Source organism: Notolepis coatsorum (genome assembly GCF_963971535.1).
Source record: "Notolepis coatsorum genome assembly, chromosome: 9".
Taxonomy (NCBI): Eukaryota; Metazoa; Chordata; class Actinopteri; order Aulopiformes; family Paralepididae; genus Notolepis; species Notolepis coatsorum.
In genome coordinates, this window is record NC_140173.1 from 48,156,694 (window position 1) to 48,178,063 (window position 21,370).

Below are 21,370 nucleotides of genomic sequence, written 5' to 3' on the forward strand. Positions count from 1 at the left end.
TGTGGCAGTTATAGGCCCCTGAGTCTTCTCTGGGCCGATCTTAAAAATGTTGCCAAAATACTAGCCCGTTGTCTGCAGAAGTATATGACGGTGCTGGTACACTGTGATCAGACTGGATTTATTCAAGGTCGACTAGCAGCAGATAATCTTAGGAGACTGTTACATGTAATTGACAACAGTAAGAGCAATGCATCTCCGGCCACGGTTCTGTCTTTGGATGCCATGAAGGCATTCGATAGACTGGAATGGTCATATCTTTGGACGGTACTGGAGGCCATGGGACTTGGAAAGGAATTTATACACATGATCAAGGTTCTCTATGCCTCACCGTCAGCAATGATAATGACAGGCAAATTATGCTCCACACTCTTCCCGGTGTCTAAATTTTCCAGACAGGGTTGTCCTCTGAGCCCCGGACTATTCACACTTTCCCTCAAACCATTGGCCCAATTCATTAGAGTGGGGTTCCCAAACTTTTTCAGCTCGAGACCCAAAAGAGAAATTTGGTGTTTCCCCGGGACCCAAACTTACAAAAATACATGATGAATTGCCATAACATACATTTATAGGGCGGCCGGGTAGTGCAGCGGACTAAGCGTCTGTCTACCACCACAGAGACAGTGGGATCGAATCCAGCTGTGGTGCTTCCGGGTTGGCCGACCGTCCATACTAACACAATTGGCAGTGTTAGCGGGTGGGAAACCCAGCGAGGGTGGGTCCTGGTCGTTGTAAACAGCGACTCCTACAGATTCGCATAAGTATGTGGTGCCAAACACAATCAACACATCTACAGCTTACATTTTTTTTTAAATCTTAAATAATTTTTTTTTAAATTAGGCGACCCAATAAAGAGTTTGGGAAACACTGCATTAGACAATCAGAAGAAATCGACCCTATAATAATCAATGAGACACTACACAAAATTGCTCTATACTGTATGCGGATGACTTATTAATTTTCATGGAAGACCCCTCCTAATCAGCCCCAAAGTTACTTAATATAATCTATGACTTCTGCAAATTATCGGGCTTCAAGATTAATTGTCACAAATCAGCTTGTCTACCTCTTAATGAGTTGGCCAAAGCGGTGCAACTACTGGCTGACATCCCCATATTTGAACATTTTAAGTACTTAGGCATAGAGATCTTTCCCACACTGAAGCAGACAACTGAATTTAACTTCACAGGCACATATAATAAAATACATCAGGACCTGGATAGATGGTCGAGCCTTCCTAACTCATTACAGGCCCGAGCATCCATAATTAAAATGAACATACTACCTAGGATACATTTTCAGCTCAATGCTTCCCCTTCCTCCTCCAATAGACCACTAGCGTAAGACTCAAACTATGATTGAATAATAAACGCCCAAGAATCAAAAGAACTACCACTCAACGTAGGAAACAGGATGGGGGCTTGGCAATCCCCAATTTTAAGTTATGTTTCTGGTCCTTCTCGCTGAGGCCCTTGATAAACTGGCTGGACCCTGAAATTGCTGTGTCATGGCGCTCCTTAGAAGCAGCAGCGGTCTCACCACAAAGACTACAGGATGTAGTATACTCCACTATTCCTCTATGCCAGCTAAGATATGGACCAATCATATAATCATAATCATAAATAAAAGAAACTTGATAAAAAAACAAAAAAAAAAAAGTTATCCAGTGTGGTGCCTGGACATTCTAAATGTTTCGCATTTTAGAGAAAGAGAGAGAGAGAGAAATAAACTTGCCATGTACCGTACATCCTCTAATATTGGACGGGTCTTGTATTTACCTCAGCTGCAAAGAGCACCAGGCCTTTATTAGAGAGAGGCTTATATAAGAGGCAGGCCTTAATTTCACAAACTGGCCAATTGTAATTGTGATTGATTGATTGATTGATTGATTTTATTTAGACATAAACATATACAGATCACATGAGTATTTGCTTTGTCAGGGTGAAACTGTGGTGGATTAACGTAATTCACACACTGAAGTTGAAACTGTCTATAGGTTGCAGGGTCCGGGGACGATTTAGCGTGTGGTACCTTCTCGACTCTACCTCAGTCGAATCGAGTTGCATTGATAACATCCAGTAGCTTTAGCTGACGACGCTATCATAGCCATCATGATCTGTAATGTCAACTGGACAACGCCAGCCCCGCCTGCCAACGCCATATAGATAGCGAACGTTAACCAACGTTTGCAAACGAAGCCAACGTCATCCAGCCGACACCACAGATCTGGCTATGACAACGTTAGCTAACGCTAATGCTAACGCGAGGGAAACGTTAATGTAGTCAGTGTAGAGAGAGGCAGCACTTAATTTGCATTGGCAAGAGTTTATCTCATTCTATATCACGGCACAAAAAAATAAAGGTACCCAGATGTGGAAGGTACCCAGATGTGGAACAAGACGAAAGTATTTTTCTGGTCTGCATCCTCTTAGCAGTTGTTTGTATTGAGCCGTACTGTATTGTACCCATTCTGCAATGTGTTAATAAAGTTTTCAATCAATCAATCAAACCCAGATGTGGAAGGTACCCCGTTTTATAGCAACATTACTATCACCGACATCTAAGAAGGGAGATCCCCCCTTGAACGGCCCTTCTAAGGTTTCTCCCCTCCACATTGCCTGTGGTGCTTTTTTCCTATTGCTAGGTTTTTAGTGAGTTTTTCCTTACCTTCGCGTGGGGTATGTCTGGGAGTGTTGCATTCATTTATTCATTTTTCATTTTATTTTGGATTTCATGGTGTTTTTTTTGTTTTGTTCTTGATTTATTGTGATGTTTCTTCTTGACTTGTTTAAATAAGACGTGTCCGGCCCATGGGGACATTAACGTGTGTTGTCGGGCCTTACAAATAAATTTGATTTTATTTGATTTTAAACCCATGCTGACCTGGGGAGAGCATGCAAAACCCCCCACAGCTCAGTGGGGTTTGAACCCAGTGTTGCTGTGAAGAAGCCATGCTAACCACCTACTGTAACTGTCATCACCGTGCCACCACTGGAGGTATCAGGACATCTTCAGGGCTTTGCCCAGGATCTTTTGTACAAGATGGTGCTGAGCCCCAACTAGGGGGTGGTCCGGAGGGGGGCTGTGTCCTCCCCTCTTGGAGGCAAAGAAATCTGCTATATAGAAAGCCATTTGCTGTAATTTCCTGCAACTTAAAGAAAACGATTTCAATAAAGTAGCAAACACATACCTGAACATACCTGTAATGCCTTCTGTATTGTTGTTGAATGATGTTTCGCAGTTAGCAGCCTCTATACATGTAAAGAGACTAATTTTGTCCGGTCTTACGGCTGCTAAAAAGTTGATAGCATCACGATGGATTCAACCGGATAAAATGTGCCGGAACTTCGGAAGGTATGGGTTCTTACCTATCTCGATGTGATTTATTTAGAGATATCTACAGCAAGAATTTTAGGTGTCAATGAAGCCAGCATTGCAATCTGATTAGAAGTGGTGGAGAGAATAAAGGTTAGCATATGAATTGTAATCTCTGGTTAGAAACGAATAATGGATGGATTATCCAAGGGGGGTCCTGAGGGGGGGGGGGAGAAGAATGAGCAAGAGCATAATGCTGTATTGTATAATGGGGATTATGTATATATCTCGCAACCTACATTTATTGATTCAAATACAGAAATGTATATTCCTGTGATTTATTGAGATATTTACTGTTAATGTTTGTCTTGTCAAAAAAATTATAAAAAAATGTTAAAAAAAAAGTAATAGTAATAATAATAATAATACATTTTATCTATAAAGCGCTTTTCAAGAACCCAAAGTCGCTGAGTGTATAAAGTTGCACAAGAGTTTAACGTTGAACATGAAAACACACGCACGGTACACACAGTGGAACAGAGGACCAAACAATCACGTATTAGACAACGGTGCGTCTGTTTCTAAGCTGGCCCCAAGCTTTCACTGCCAATAAATAAATAAATAAATAAATAAATAAAAGAAAAGTAGAAATGTTGAATGAAGCTAATCACTCCTTGAGGTTTGGTGAATAGACTCCTTTAGACTCTTGAACCAGTTCAGAGCCCATTGGACATCCGGTTCATCCTGTAAACAACTTCTAAAAATATCTGTACCGACGGTGTCCCACGAGATAAGATTGGGAGAAGGATGTATGTTGGCCAGACAGAACCGTATGCGCCGCATACTGTAATAACACATGACGGCAGTTATTTTGGGGGGGGGGGGTTGTCTGCCTATAACTGCCCGCCTGGGCGCCCCTGCCACGTGATGAATTATTTGTGTCGCGTTTTAATATTTTATAAAGCTTGTTTAGCGTCGTGTTATTCGAATCCATTGGATTTAAAAGCAAACGTAAAGTGTCGCCTTCCAGACGCTGTGCTTGACGATACGGACGGGGCGGTCGCTCCAAAAGCCAAAGTCAAAGTCTTCATTCATCATGCATGCGTCAAATAAAAGATACAGAGATAAAAAAAAAAAATAAGGAATAGTATCCTTTTCATTACTACTTGCACTTTGTTCTATGTCCTATTATTTTTGCTACTACCTATCCTACCTGTACACTTGAATTTCCCCAAGGGGATATTAATAAAGGAACACTTGACTTGACCTGCAGTATAAAAAGATAAAGGAAAAAAACTCAATAAGCCTCAAAGACTCAAAAAACATAATATATCATATATAATTACAACTTAACTCTTAACTGCCTGAAAGAAAAACTTGAATTAAACATCTTTTGAGTAATAGCATGAGCAGTATACAATGCATAAGATGTGCAAACCAAAAGAAAACAACAACAACAATAACAGTAAAGCGGTAGATATGCAAATGAGTGTGGGTGAAAAGGAATGTGGGTATTGTGAAGTCAGTGAGTAGGCTACTAGACGTTACAGACAGAATATTTATTTATTTAAGGATCTGGGTGACTTGTGGGTAATAGGTCAGTAGGTCAATGGCAATTTCCCCCGTTGACACACAGAGTAAACTGAATATCAGAAAATTGCCTTAGCAGACACTGTGTAATTTCACATGTAATGAGGGCAATCCTGATTTTTTTTTCTTCGAACTCCATGGGTACTGGTCTGAATGCCAAGCATGGGGTAATTATGTGACGTCACTTGTATTCAAATATTTAGAAGCTGAGCTGGCCTCCTCCTGACTTGAAAAAAACTCTGAAAGAAAGTCATGTTTATAACCTCCGACAACCGAAAGATGATGTCTGGGTGGCATATGCTATCAAACTGCATGTTAACTGTTAAGCCTTAAGGTCCCCCTATAGGGGGACCCTGCTTTTCTTTATCATAAATCGATCAATAGAGACCGTATTAGATCCCTAATTATCATATCATGGGGTATCATTGGAAAGCCACACTCATTGGCTACAACCCTGTGCAAAGATTTTCGAGATCGCCAAATGATTGACGGAGCTAGAACCCCGGGAGTCGGGGGTGGTAATGTGTACTTTTGCGTACTTTGGGGCACGCCTCACATATCGGCATGTAACTCGAGAACCGCTGAATGGATTTTGTCACCTGGAAGGGCAATCGACAGGCAACACATAGGGCTTTAATTCTATCTATATATTGTATTAAAAGAAATGCACACCCGAGCCACTAGAGGTCGGCAAAGAATCGTCCACATGTGGGCCCTTGGATGTTAAGAGGTTAATGTTTTTAAATATTATTTTTTTGTAGCCAAGAGTAAAGACCATAACCCTATCAAAAACAGTAGTCAAAGTGTATATTTTCATTTTTACCGATTTATCGGAAATACGAATTTATCGGAAAATGCTAATTATCGTAAAAACCGCAAGGAAATGACTAAATCCAGATTCAACCCTGCCATTGGAAAGAGGAGCATTTTCCCTATCCATAGATGTATGATTTGGCCATAATAAGGTCAAGGTCAAGGTCAAATATGAATTTATAATTAAAATCGATTATCATTAATTACTGTATCTATAAGTCCTTCTGTTTAATCATCTTCCCTTTATTCATTTGCCTAGATTTTTTGTACACATGATCTCAATAAGGTGGTGAATGAGCTCAGTGAGCATTTTCTCGTACCCCGCAGATTTAACATGATCAAAGATGCAAAAATCATAAATCATAATTTATATTCTCCTTTTCTTCATTACAATTTACTCAGCCTAGTAACAGGCACAATATTTCTGACACTGGAAATACATACCCCCAGGTCCCTAGATGTTCCTAGATACCCAGAACATACAAATTGACCTTGCAGAAGTGAAGCAATCGTCCAGTTACTTAGGCATGTACCTTTAGGCGAAATATTCCTACAGCTTAACAGGTTAAGGTGCTGTAAGCTATATTTTTTTGTGTGAAAATGAGTGGTCTACCTGTTAAAATAATAGCTCTACATTACGACAGTCATCAGTCATCACTAGGGATGTCCGATATTATCGGCCTACCGATATTATCGGCCGATATCGGCATAAAAATGTGATTTCGGAAAATATCGGTATCGGTTTTCAAATTATTATTATTATTTTTTTTTTTTACATTTCTATAACCTTTATTTACCCAGGCAAGCAAGTAAGAACAAATTCTGATTTTATTTATTGTCAAAAGTATGCATAATGTTGTGTTAATTCCACAACAAGAGATATGTAATGTCAATTACCTGAAATTATTCCATTTTTGGGGGGGGGGGAAACCCTGCATATATCGGTATCGGTTAATATCGGTATCGGAAATTAAGAGTTGGACAATATCGGTATCGGTAAAAAAGCCAATATCGAGCATCCCTAGTCATCACTGATGTACAGTGTCTGGTCAGTAACATGGGTCTCCCAGTCTCTCCTGCGCTGCAGTAAACAGAAAATACATTTTCTGGCAACCTGTTCCCACTTCATCCAACCAGGAGAGAGAAATATGAGCTTGAAATTAGTAAAATTATCTGCCGGTGCAGTAAGCATGGCTTGGCAAGATTTCTTGAAATAAGCAAAAGATTCTAGGGTTCTCTCTCCTGATTGTTTAAAGTGGGGACAAATAAACTAACACAAATCTGTTTACTGCAGAGAGGAAGGACTGGGAGACCCATGTTACTGACCAAACACTCCATATCAGTGATGGCTGCAGTGGCGGCCGCTGGGTACTTCGCCACTAGGGGCGCTATACCAAATATTTTGCGAACATGTACAGTACAGTACTGTACCACGCAAGACTCATGGCAAGACATGAGCGATTCGACTCACGCTCACGGCAATGAATCGGCTCTTATGAACGAGTCGCTCAGCTGTTACTACAACAACACACAACCAGTCAAATAAAGTATAGTCTAGACTCTAATTCACAACTTGAAACACAATATAAATAGAAAAGTTAGAAACAAAACTCGCCCGTCTCCAAACACAGGCAGATCTCTCCCTCTCTCCTTCTCTCTCTCACACACAGCGCGACGTGGAATCGATTCGTTACACAATCAGACCTATTATATACCAAGAATAACTTCAGTATGAGTACAGGGCTGTACACATATTTTGCATATTGTTAAACGAGCCAAGGCTAGCTATTAAACTATCGATATGAATCGAAAATCTGGGACCCTGATGTAAACAAGACAAACGTCTTTCTCTGGTCTGCATCCCCTTAACAATTGTGTGTATTGAGCCGTACTGTATTGTACCCATTCTGCAATCTGTTAATAAAGTTCTCATTCATTCATTCATTCAAACATAGACGATATTGAACAAGCCATAATCCACGTATTTTCAATCCGAGAGAGCTGCAGTAGTTAAATCAATGAGCCATCGATAAATAAACAATCAGCAATGTCTCGCTTCATGAATGGCCAGCAGTAGTACTGCTCCTAAAAAAACTATTTACAACCGTTAACGTTAAGAAGAGAGAGAGAGAGAGAGAGAGAGAGAGATTTCTTCAACCTCGAACCTAAATTCCTTAGCAACCCGTGTTACCAAGTAAACAAATCACAGAACGATAGCCAGTTAGCCCGCACCAGCCTAGTAGTACTACTAACGTTAGCTCCCAGAACGATAGCCAGTTAGCCCGCACCAGCCTAGTAGTACTAACGTTAGAGAGAGAGAGAGAGAGACTCACTGTTTAGTTGAAACGTCCAGGGCAGGAAACGTGTATAATCCGCCATATAGCTTGTTAGCCAAGTGTTAGCTCAGCTGAGCTCGTCGACGTTAGCACAACACTCAACAAGTACATTCCTTTGTCCATTTCCGCTCGAACAGACTGCAAACTACCTGGCGTTCTATCGCCATGCTCTAAGACAAACTCTAACCTTAACCAACTTTGAAAGAGTGCCTAAGCTTAACAGTCTAAAGAACTTGCAGTCACAGCACGGCACGCTCTAAGACAAACAACAGTCCTAGTACCAGGAACCAAGCTAGAACTTGCTAGAATTGGAACATTAGAAATTGGATTCGGCCAATCAGAGATCGTCTCTGTGAAATTCTGCCATAGAAAAAAATACTGGCGTCGGCCAATCAGAGAGCGTCTCCGCGAAATGCGGCTATGGAAATTCTCACGGAAGTTCACGCTGCTTTCTAGACCGCTTCAAATCGCGCTCGGATTCCAACATAATAGTCATATTTCAACGCACAACGCCGTATGCACTGATTGGCTGTGACGGAGACAGCGATCAAACTGTGACGCGCACTCAGAGCGCTATCGCTTCTTGCCCGGGCGAGAAATACGAAAAAATTAAAAAAAACGTCACTTCCTGCCCATGAAAACGCTGTTTTTTTTATTTAGATAATAACGTTATATTGTGCATTGGAAATACAAACATACTTAAAATGAGTAAATATTATTCATTTTAAACATGTTTATATTATTTATAGGGCTATAAAACAAAAAACAAATTTTTTTTTTTTTTTATTCTTCTCTCATTTAACAGGTGGGTCGGCGCCCATAGCGCCACCAGTGGCGAGCCGCCACTGGATGGCTGTCAGAATGTAGAGCTATTTAACACTTATTTGAACAAAAACATCCCACTTGGAGCACCTTTAAAAATAAAAAATAAAATCCCACTCGATCAAATGAGCTCAAACGAAACAAGGTGTGAATATAATTTCAAAAGCTCATCTGAAATTCTGAATAACTTGCACATCTTCATACATCTCTAGAATGCCTTTCCACTTGATAGAACAGAATAAATGCACAACAACACCAAATGCACATAGAAGTAATTTCTATAGCACATGTATACAAAGTGGAGGGCAGGGCGCGAATACTTCTCTCTCTCTGTGTGTGTGTGTGTGTGTGTGTGCGTGCGTGTGGTTATTTGCAGACGCCAATCCATGTCTCTGCTGTGAGGCAGTTGTTCGTGTCACGTGCTGTTAATTATTGAGCCTCAGGGAGACCGTTTGCTAAAACGACTGCAACATGAAAGTTGGCCTTCACGTTCAGTGTCTGTCAACAACTAGAGACAGAAACCACAGTGGAGCATTGTTCTGTTACGTAACAGAATCAGTCATGCAGTCATTGCACACTAATGACACGATTCTCTAAGGTGACCATCACACTGGCATAATCATTAGAAACTAAGAAACAAAATGGGAAATCCTCTTATTTCCAGGTTGATGTCAATATTTCCCAGAAGTTAAGATGTTGAACCAATATTTACGGCACATTATGCAAAAGAAAATGCAGACAATGCTATCTGCCTTTTTCTGCATAATGTGCCGTAAATATTGGTTCAAAATCTTAACTTCTGGGAAATATGGACTATGGAATAGTCAGTGATTATGGAATATGGCAACATACGGTCGTTTCATGCAGGCTCACACACCGCCTTGTCTTAATTTACAATTAAAGATAGCCCCACCCCACCCCACCCCACCTACCCAACCTCCTCCAAATTTAGGGTGACCAGGTGTCCCCCTTTTGGTTGTACTGTCCCACCATTTGACCGAACGTCCCACATATTGAGAGGATGTCCCTCTTTTTGAAGCAAAAAAAAAACATTGGTCTCTGTGAAGACCATGTTATTCTAATAAAAAAAAATTACATTATCTATCTGTCCCACTTTGTCCCACCAAAATCTTACTGTTGTCCTGCTTTTGGACTTTTTGCATCTGGTCACCCTACCTCCAATGTACAGTTTCTTCATCAAATGTATACTCTTTTTTACTCTTTTTGTATCACAAACAGTACTGTATTTGTAAATCTGATATGTCATAAATGTATAGATGTAGCAGTACTGTCTATCTGTATGTCAGATATATGTTATGATGATGAATTGAAAATGGGGGACCCTGTAAACAAGACGAAAGTCTTTCTCTGGTCTGCACCCCCTTAACAATTGTGTGTATTGTATTGAGCTGTACTGTATATTGTACCCATTCTGCAATCTGTTAAATAAAAATGTCAATCAATCAATCAATCAATCAATCAATCAATCAATCGAGAAACACGGCTGCAGGGTTCAATATTGTGGTAACATCACGATGCAAGCTCACGTTTGCAAAACTATTTGATAACTTAAAGAAACATGTTCTCAATCTCACCTCCATTCATGCCGCATTATGCGCACGCCATTAAGTGGATAGTCCTGATGTCACAGGCTTTCATGTAGGTATATAGCAGCCTAAACACACAGCCTTTACAGTAGCCTGGTCGTGTGGTGTGTTCATTACACCATCAGCACACAATAAGAACAACACAGTATGAATCCGCTTCGTGGCCAACTTATACACAGGCAGCAATCCACACTTTCGTTTTTTTGGTGTTTTTTTTGTTTTTGTTTTCAATCAGTATTCCACGCACAGCCAAAATGATAGGATGTGGTTTAGAAGTAAAAAAGCATTGCATTCTGTACATGTTTGTATTCTAGTGCAGCATTCTCAATCACTCGGCTCCAGAGTGAGTGAGTGCGGCACCTCTATGGCGGGTCGCATCTCCCCTATGGATCCGTGTTCACTGCAGTAACGGTCCCAGGCCAGGCTGGCTGGTTATATTGCTGCTGTATGCTGCACGGTTTTATTAAGAAGAGTAATAGAGGTACTGTAGCCTATACAGCCTCTGTTTGATAAAGTCCACAATTATATTTTTACATCACATTCTCTATACGAACGGCATTCAATGACGCGCTGTTTTTGTATCACACGACAAAACACAAAGTCAGCTGTTATTGTTGTAAGGTGGGCATGTTGAAGATGGACCAGAGGGGACACGTGACATAAGGTGTTTTTTTATCTGTTCAAATAAAAACAACGGCATTGGCATTCATTATAGGAAACGGGAATAGAATAGAATAGAAGTACAGTACTTTATTAATCCCGAGGGAGATTCAGCACCACAGATCGCTCACAATAAACATTGAGGTATAGTCAAAAATAAGAATACACAGGCAAAGATATACATTCTAAAATATGTATAATAAAAAGCATGCCTACCTTGGTGGAGTGGAAATCCAGTGTTCCCTCGTCGACACAACACGCGCCACTGATGCCTGCGCGATGGGGGGGGGGCAGAGCGCGCGGGCTCGTGTTGTAGAGCCACGCACTGTGTGTCGACGCACCGCGCGCGCCACACACACGCGCGCTCTGTACCACACACACACGCTTCTCTCGCGGGTCGCGGCTCGTGAGGACATCAAAGGGGAGGGATCCAAATATTCGGGAATCACGATTAGTTTGGTTCACAGCGGGGGGGGGGGGTCTCCATCGATAGGGGCCGGGGGGTGAACCGCGCGTGTCACCTGGCCAGTTGTGATCAGAAGAATTGTAATATATCCAAAAATATCCATAGAGTTTTCTGGCAAAAAAGTTGAAGATAGGCCTACTGGCTTCTGTGACCACAGCATGTATAGACCGCCACCAAGTGACCGAAACACATATTGCAATGGAAGGGCAAGCGGTTTGCTTGATTGATTGAAAACTTTATTTAACAGATTGCAGAATGGGTACAACAGTACAGCTCAATACACACAATTGTTAAGGGGACCAGAGAAATACGTTCGTCTTGTTTACATCAGGGTCCCCCATTTTCAATACATCATGTTATGGAGAATGCCACTCATTTGAAGAATTTTCTTCCAGTGGCCCAGGACAGTTCAAGCAGTAGGATATTTGTAAACATGCACCACTCTCTCCTAAAGCTAGAAAAAAAAAATGGAGAAGCCTTCAATCTGTGAGGCAAGTGGGATAATCTGGGCCACTACTCCATACTTTTTTTGTGAGCTCTTATAACACATGGGTTTTTCATTCAGCAATGCTAGAATATAAAGATAATTTGTGTTTACACCCAGCTCACAAAAATATTTTATGGCTTCATAAAATAAGAGATGTCTATGGAGCAGCCCCAAATTTTACATTCCAAGTTACATCACTGATTGGATGGTTCTCTCTCTCCAATTTCTAGGAGAGAGTGGTGCGTGTTCAACAAACACAGTCTGAACTGTTCAGTGGCACAGGAAGAACATTATGTAAATTCTTTAAATGGGGTGGCGTTCCCCTTTAATGATTTGCTCAAAGGAGATACCAGAGCATACATTTCCACGTGATAATGTCAACACACTGATTATATACGAAAATGTGACACATCTGCATGAATAAACAAAGTCAGACGCTGGACAAAACAGATTTTCTGAACGCATCCATTTATTTCACCGAAGCTTATGATGTAGGTGTAATGATAAAAAAAAAAAATAATAAAACACATGGACTTTACAATAATACAGTATGTTCATTTATTCATGCAGTAGATTGTATAGTTAGTAGTTACACAATTGTGACAAACCAGCACAAGAATCAAACAGAATGTAACTATGTACAACTGTAAAATAGCTAGAAACAGGCACTAGTGACTTCCTTCAGCAGCCAGTCTACGATGGCTGGGTTTCTGTTTGTAACATCACAGCTCCTTTTAGCTAGAATCTGCTGTCAAGCAGTGACCTCTAGGCAAAAGAGCCACACTCGGTATTGCACTTTGTTTACTTTTTTTTAGTTTTGGTCTGATGTGTAGGTTAAAGTTTAGTAACTTACTATACTGTGGATTTCTCCAGACCTCTCTTGACAGAGCCAGCAGTAGCAACCCCTCCACTATTAGGTTGTGTATATTCATGTCCGGGGGCCCAACGCAGACAGCGGGAGACACTAGGAGCACGTAACCCCAAACAGTTCCTTATGCCCTTATATATCTCCAGACTTCTGTCTGACTTGCTTTTTTAATGATGAGCAGCAAATGGGATGCTTTTAAATGTTCATTTGATGCAGTCAGAGCTTGGTAATGCTGCATTCTCCTACTATGCTCCCTTTTTATGGAATACGCTGCAAGTGAAACGTTGTCTAGAGGCACTTCCTACTGTGAATGCTTTTAAAGGTATGCTATGACTAGCCCTTCATGAAACATGTAACTGTTTTACCTGATGCTATTGCTGATCTGATGATTATGCTTCTTTCCACTGCACAAATGGCCTTCTGTGTTTGTATTTGATTTGTATGTTTTTTGTTTAATGCCCTTGCTTTTATGTTGAAACTTGTTGTGTGCCATGTTGGTCAGGACTCGCTGGAAGAGATCTTGTATCTCAATGGGACATTCCTGGATAAATAAAGGATAAATAAAATAAAATAAAATTACTCAGATCTATTAAAACAACAAGGGACACTGAGGCATGTTGGAAAGACCAGAGCCTCAGCCAACGCAGGAAGCTTGGCCCCAGAAACTGTTTATAGGAAGGTTGATACGTCACGACTTCCACTGAAATCCAACCCACACACCAGACATCAACTAAAAATGTAAACAAAGCACTCTAGCTCTTTTTCCTAGAAGTTGCTGTTTGATGACATTACAGATTCTACCTTTAAGGGATACTTTGATATTTTTATGTTTATTGATGATGATTATTAATAATAAATCAATAATAATCATCTTCATGTCTTTCACCAGTGATATTGGAGGAACAAGGACACACTGGAGGTGCAGTGTTAAGGGGGGGAGCCGCAGTCTGTGTTGAACTCTGCATAGACTTTCATAGCAAGGTGTGGGGATGGTTAGCTCGGGGTACCCTTTGCGTACTGATTTGCCAATACAACAAACACACACATATACATAGGCAGGCTTAGCTATGTTTCACCCATTTCAACTGAAACGGGCCCCACTCATTAGCAGGGCCCCGGATTGACAAAGCAAACACACCCTGGATTGATAAAGCAAATGCTCTCGCACTGTGCCAATGTGGATAACTGATGCGATGGCAACGCTTGAAAAGGCACATCACCAACACAGAAAGATGTTTACTGACAAAGTCAACTTGTAGAAGAAACACCGTTTCCAAGTCATGTAAATCTCCAGGGTCTATAGTTGAGCTGTGTCGTGGTGAGTTTGGCACAGTGGCTACAGTAGCTTCCCGCCTTATGTGCAAATTTGCCTAAAACATTATATTTCCATTGGCTTCCTATTGTGATTTTGGGTGAAGTAGAATATAATCTCTTCAGAAACCTCAGAATTAGCCGTTTAATTTGGTATATGACATGTCACTGTAGCATTATGCTGCAAGACATTAGGGATGAAACGTTTGAGAATCACTGGTTTAGCTGGCATGTGTGGTGTGTGTGTGTTTGAGAGAGAGAGAGAGAGAGAGAGAGAGAGAGAGAGAGAGAGAGAGAGAGAGAACATTTCCTTTATTTTCGTTGTACTGTACTTGTGCTGTATAATAACACATTTTAATCTAATCTAATGCAACCGTAACATCGCGCATCAACCATGATATTGGCCAAATGGTGCTCCCGCTGCTCCCTCTATCCTCCCCTCAGATCACCAAATAGGCAACAGCGAACATATATACGTAGCTAACCTACATAAACACGGCTCAGAATGTCAGTCAAATGTAATGGTGTTCTACCGAATGTAACTATTTTCTACCAGGAGCTTTCACACCGCGGCGTTGAGATGGTTAGCTGTGGGTGCCGTGTGTCGGCGTGGTCTGCAAATTTTGCACATGCCGCTTGTTGTCGATGAGACGTCAAGCTGATGCTTGTGGGACGCCACAGGGGGGCAGAGCGGCTACGTGTGAGTGAATGACAGAGTGAGTGAGTTAATGACGATACCGGTTATAGAGGTGCTTCACGTCCCCCAAAAAAATGTAAACTTTTCTACAGTCCGTAATTTCCCCCAAAACGGTGTTAGCATTCCACATCAAAATGAAGGGGCACAGGGCGGCTGGGTGGCGCAGCGGACATTGCGCTCGTCACCAACGCAAGAGACACCGGTCTCGAATCCGGCTGTCAGTGTTGCCTCCGGCTTGGGCCGGCCATCATACTGACTAAATTGGCAGAGTCAGCGGGAGGGGAGTCGATGGATGGTAGTCTGGTCGTTGTAAACAGCGACTCCTACAGGTCGGTCAGGGCGCCTGCACAGCAAAGTCAGGAAATGGCGGGGGCAGTGTGAGCCTCCCACACGTTACACCTCGCCAATGAGAGTCCGCGCTGGCAGGTGAAAAGAAGTGACTGGCTGCCTCCACATGTATCGGAGGGGACATGTGATGGGCTTCTATCCTCCCTAAGACCGGCCAGTGGGGGGCACATGCGAGCAACGATCAGGACAGGGGGCGTGAATACTTTCCCTAAGGGGGTTACACTTCTGTGTTCGGTTTGCGCGGCCTGATTGGCCACTGACGTTTCTCTCAGCGCCCAATCGCGTTACTCCTAAGAATCGCTCCTAGCTTTCAGAACTTCTCTCAGTTCCACAAGTCCGTCACATCAGCTACCTACCTGCATCAATATACTACTAACTATCAACTAACTCGCTACCGCCGTGCATCAATATACTAACTAACTAGCACATCAATATACTAACTACTACCGCCGTGCATCAATATACTGCTACCGCCGTGCATCAATATACTAACTAACTAGCACATCAATATACTAACTACTACCGCCGTGCATCAATATACTAACTAACTAGCACATCAATATACTAACTACTACCGCCGTGCATCAATATACTAACTAACTAGCACATCAATATACTAACTACTACCGGCGTGCATCAATATACTAACTAACTAGCACATCAATATACTAACTACTACCGCCGTGCATCAATATACTGCTACCGCCGTGCATCAATATACTGTGATGTGAATGGGCCGGGTAATGACGTCAGGAGCAGGGACTCAAGCGGCTGTCATTATTGAACTCAGGTGTTACTGATTGCGGGCGGGGATGAGACGCTGAGACTATTGATAAGCCAGTGGGACTCGGATATCGGGGTTGGAGCACCTCGCTACAAGCGGTAACCAGACTCTGTTAGGTCCCGGGGGGTGGGGTCGATCGCGGTCAGTTATCTGCCGGCGACGAAGATATTTCAGCCAGCCGTCCACAGGTTCCAGTAGCGCGAGGAGGGGAGGCTTACCCTCCTGGAGATAGACAGGGACGGGTTATAGAGTACTGTGCTACCTCGCTCCTAAAACGCTATACTTGGAACGTCCTTGCGGACGCCGAGTACAATTCCTAGGTTACAGCTACAACCTGGTGGAACACCGTTCGACGAAGCCGTTTTCCCGGGGAGTTGGACGGTGTCCAAAGCACAGACCCCCGGGGAGGGTCGCGCCGCGAGGGCGAGTTAAGTCCACTGCTACACATTGCACTTACTATAGGATATTGTATTTTAGTAATGATTGTATTTAGTATGGCCTATTTTATAATTGTGTATACTGTGTAATTGGTATATACTGTATTGTATATCGTGTATCTTATACTGTCTGTATGTATATCGTGCCTCTTAATTTAACTTGCATATTAGCAATTCTTTCATATGCCCTATTTATTGTATAGCTCAGGCCGATAGGATATTTAATGTGAGCGAGTGAAGGGTGACATGGCATGCCGAGAGGGGGGGGGGGGGGGGGGGTAATTAGTACCTGGAGAGTATTCCTTATTTAACTATTGTTATGGTTTGATGTCTATTTACAGTGCCTCTTCGAGAGGGTGTTTAAAGTGCCGTGGTTGATTAGGCATACATTGTTCAAAGTGCAGTGCCTCTTACAGAGGGTGATTAGCGTGTCGGGTTTGACTACATTGTTCCAAGTGCAGTGCCTCAAAAAGAGGGTGTTTTAGCATGTGTGATTAGACATACCATGTTTTACAATTGCAGTGCCTCATATAGAGGGTGATCGCACGCCAGAGTGGTGGTGTGCCCTAAACGGCCAAGTACTAGTCATTGAACTTAGCCCGATTGGGTTGAGTTACTTATACTGTATAATAGGAGCCTCTACGGTACCCGATTAGTCCCCTTGATTATTAATCCTGTGTCCCCTGTATGATCTGATTATCACAGGTACTTTTATCTAATAAAGTTGTTATTCTTTGTACCCCGGTTGTGCAGTTGGTTATTTAAGGGCATTTTGACAAATAGCAGTTTCCCTGCTACATAGCAGTTTCTCCTGCTAATGGTATAACTCATGTATTTATTACAATACTAACTAACTAACTGTTTTGAACATTTATGTTGTGTTGATGGAATCACGTTAATATAGAGAGATGAAAACAATACGTTATTTATATTGATGTGATGTCGGACTTGGGCTGTGGAACTGAAGGACTTGGGCTGTGGAACTGAAGGACTTGGGCTGTGGAACTGAAGGACTTGGGCTGTGGAACTGAAGGACTTGGGCTGTGGAACTGAAGGACTTGGGCTGTGGAACTGAAGGACTTGGGCTGTGGAACTGAAGGACTTGGGCTGTGGAACTGAAGGACTTGGGCTGTGGAACTGAAGGACTTGGGCTGTGGAACTGAAAGCTAGGCGCGATTGTTAGGAGTAACGCGATTGGGCGCTGAGAGAAGCGTCAGTGGCCAATCAGGCCGCGCAAACCGAACACGGAAGTGTAACCCCCTTAGGGAAAGTATTCACGCGGACAGGGGAGGGAGAATTGGCACAAGAGGACAATTGGGATGGGAGAAAAATCACAGAAAAAGGAGGAGGGAAAAAGTAGGTCAAAAAAATTAAATGAAGGGGCACCACTAGCCACAAGCTAGGAGCTAGCTGTGCCCCATAGCTTCAATGCAGAATGCTAAAACAATGATAACGATATGGATAATGTAGAATCCTTTCTCCCCACAACATGACAGGTAGAAATCAAACTAACTAATAATTATAAATGTCTATCCCTTTAATGTTCAATCAAGGGCACGTTCTACGTCCCAAACCCATTCATACACCAAGATAACACTGCCATTAGGTCTTTGCACAAGACGGAACACTATGAAGCGTTAAGCATGTGGGTCACCACTTGCGGGGAGGTATAGGGGGTGGTGGGGATGCACTGTGGGCGCTGGTGGGTCTCTGAGGAAGCTCCCGAGGTATAAGGGGTGGTGGGGATGCACTGCGGGCGTTGGTGGGTCTCTGAGGAAGTGCCCGAGGTATAGGGGGTGGCGAGGATGCGCTGTGGGCGCTGGCGGGTCTCTGAGGAAGCACTCGAGTAGGGCAGGATGTATAACGCGCATTCTCTGGAACCCTGAAAGAGAAGAGAGAAGATAAGATCGCTGACGAACACAAAGATACAGACAGTTAAATGCAGGATGGCATAGAGAGAGGCTGATCGATACCAGCAAGGTCGCTGGTTTTGCTCCCTGATACAGCCAGGGGGGGGGGGGGGGGGGGGGGTGTATTCCGACGCACCATCTTTGCCAAAAGTGTCCTGAACTGTGTGTCTGGGAGGGAGACATTTCTGTGCTTCTAATGTAATTGACAGAGAAGCATAATTTAAGCAAATTATCATCAAATACAATCACTCTACTCAGTTGTGGATGTAGCGCGAGTATTATTAGTCTAGTATTGGGCCGATATTGGTATCTGTATCGTGTAACACTAATATTTCTCTTTATCTCCCCCCTCTCTCGGGATGGGACTGTTCTCTGTTGGTCTGCCTGCTCTCTAGGGCATTTTATTGTAATGCAAAGTGCCACATTATGACTCAGCTACACCTGTCCAATGTCTTGAGTGTCTTGCTGCAAACTGTAAATTCTCTCATTCTTCATTGTAAACGGATCACGTTTGCTGTTAAGTCACGGATGTTGTTTTGTTGATTAGATTATATCTTTTCTAACGTCAATGAAATATTTGAATTATTTTAAATTATTATATATAATGTTTTGAACGTTTTGTTGAATGTTATGAATGAATGCTAATCCTGAAGGCACACTTGGGGTTCACTGTAATGAGGAGTAGCCTGCTTGTGTTGTGATCTGTTCCATTTGATTCAGATGGTCTTCTCCTATGACACATGGAGTTCACTGTTCTCAGAACGTGAGAACCAAGGCTTCTCACGTGTGCTGTATGCCAACGTCACCAACCAAGGCTTCACATGTGCTGTATGCCAACGTCACCAACCAAGGCTTCACATGTGCTGTATGCCAATGCCACCAACCAAGGCTTCACATGTGCTGTATGCCAACGCCACCAACCAAGGCTTCACATGTGCTGTATGCCAATGCCACCAACCAAGGCTTCAAATGTGCTGTATGCCAATGCCACCAACCAAGGCTTCACATGGGCTGTATGCCAACACCACCAACCAAGGCTTCACATGTGCTGTATGCCAACGCCACCAACCAAGGCTTCACATGTGCTGTATGCCAATGCCACCAACCAAGGCTTCAAATGTGCTGTATGCCAATGCCACCAACCAAGGCTTCACATGGGCTGTATGCCAATGCCTCCAACCAAGGCTTCACATGTGCTGTATGCCAACACCACCAACCAAGGCTTCACGTGTGCTGTATGCCAACACCACCAACCAAGGCTTCACGTGTGCTGTATGCCAACACCACCAACCAAGGCTTCACGTGTGCTGTATGCCAACACCACCAACCAAGGCTTCACGTGTGCTGTATGCCAATGCCTCCAACCAAGGCTTCACATGTCCTGTATGCCAACGCCACCAACCAAGGCTTCCAATTTATTCTGTGACCGATCCCCCGTCACTATTTCCACTAAGTGGTGTAAGAAGAGGTGATGCATTCTGGGTAGAAAGCAGGAGGTTGTCTAGTCAGTGTTTTCTGAATGTGCCACTAGCTAGTCGTGAGACCGCATTGTGTGCAGAGGAACCGCTGTCTCTAGAAACGTTGGTATCGGTTTACTTTTAAAGGAACACTCCAACATTTTGGGAAATTCGCTTATTTGCCATCTACCCTGGAGTTAGACAAGAAGATACATACCTTTTTCTTCTCTGTACATGCAGTAGGAGTAGGAAGCCATTGGGAACTAGGCTAATGGAGGAACCTACTTCCAGTGACTGACGCTAAGCTAGGCTAACGGTGCGCGTCTTCCTACTCCTACTGCATGCACAGAGAAGAAAGAAGGTATGTATCTTCTTGTCTAACTCCAGGGTAGATGGCAAATAATCTAATTTCCCAAAATGTTGGAGTTTTCCTTGGCTGTTGCAGCAAAATTACCACCTTGTATCACAATGTTGCTAGATTGGAATTATGGACCCTATCTGACCTGCTCACATGACTGGCCTTTGGTTTTAATGCCCAAGCGTCTTGGAATAATCTTCAACTCGTGCTAAAAATCAATACTACATTATCCTATGGGAAATTTAAAAACATGATTACAAATCTCCCTGCTTCAGGCTGTGACTTCTTTCTTTCCTTCTTTCTTTCATTCATTCATTCATTCTTTCTTCCTTCCTTCTTTGTGTTTTTTTACCTGTTTTAATATGCCTGTAATCTCGACAGCATTGGAAATGGAAATAAGGGAAACCTCAATGTCTCTTCTTAACCTGTGGCCATTTTAGTTTTAGTTTTTGAGGACTGCATACCTTTTTTGAAAACCAAAATACTATACGTTATACTTATACTGTAGCACATGCATGATACTTCACTTTTAGTGCTAATGAAATAGAGTAACATAGGTCTGAACTTGAGTTGTGGAAAAACTTGTTACTCACATATTTCTGTAGTAGTTGCAATATCTGAAGTAGTATAAAAGAAATGTGTATGGCTGAAAAAATTGCCTTAAGTCCTTTGTAGTACATGTCCAAATTTCATAAAAATCCGTTCAGAAATTAGTGATTAGAAGCGGTTTTGGTAAAAAGTGAGAGAGCTCAGAAAACGATTTTCTCATAGACTTCAATGCATTCGATGGAGAATTCACTTCCTGGTTTGGCTCGTGACGTTTCACCTAGATCTCTGATTAGCTCATTCCCACGTACCATTGGAAAGCCACACTCATTACTTACAACCCTGTCCAATAATTCTCGAGATCGCCAAATGATTGACAGAGGTAGAGGCTCGGACGTCAGAAGTGGTATTTGATAAAAGTAGAAAGTCAGCCGTGTGCGTCGGTGCACAGCGAACATATCGGCATGTAACTTGAGAACCGTTGAACGGATTTTGTTGCCTGAAAGGGCAATCGACAGGAAACAGTTAGGGCTTTAATTAGATATATATATATATTAAGAA

General features: G+C 42.5%; 1 protein-coding gene across 1 annotated transcript in view; it reads right to left on the reverse strand.

The window, feature by feature from the left end:
• Positions 1-21,370, reverse strand: part of pik3ap1 (phosphoinositide-3-kinase adaptor protein 1) — a gene marked incomplete at both ends in the record, with an annotated part of 102,915 nt that overhangs the window by 33,337 nt on the left and 48,208 nt on the right. The window contains one exon of the mRNA XM_084321863.1: positions 18,193-18,420. Coding sequence (XP_084177989.1) covers positions 18,193-18,420 — 228 coding nt within the window. The remainder of the gene's footprint in view (positions 1-18,192; positions 18,421-21,370) is intronic.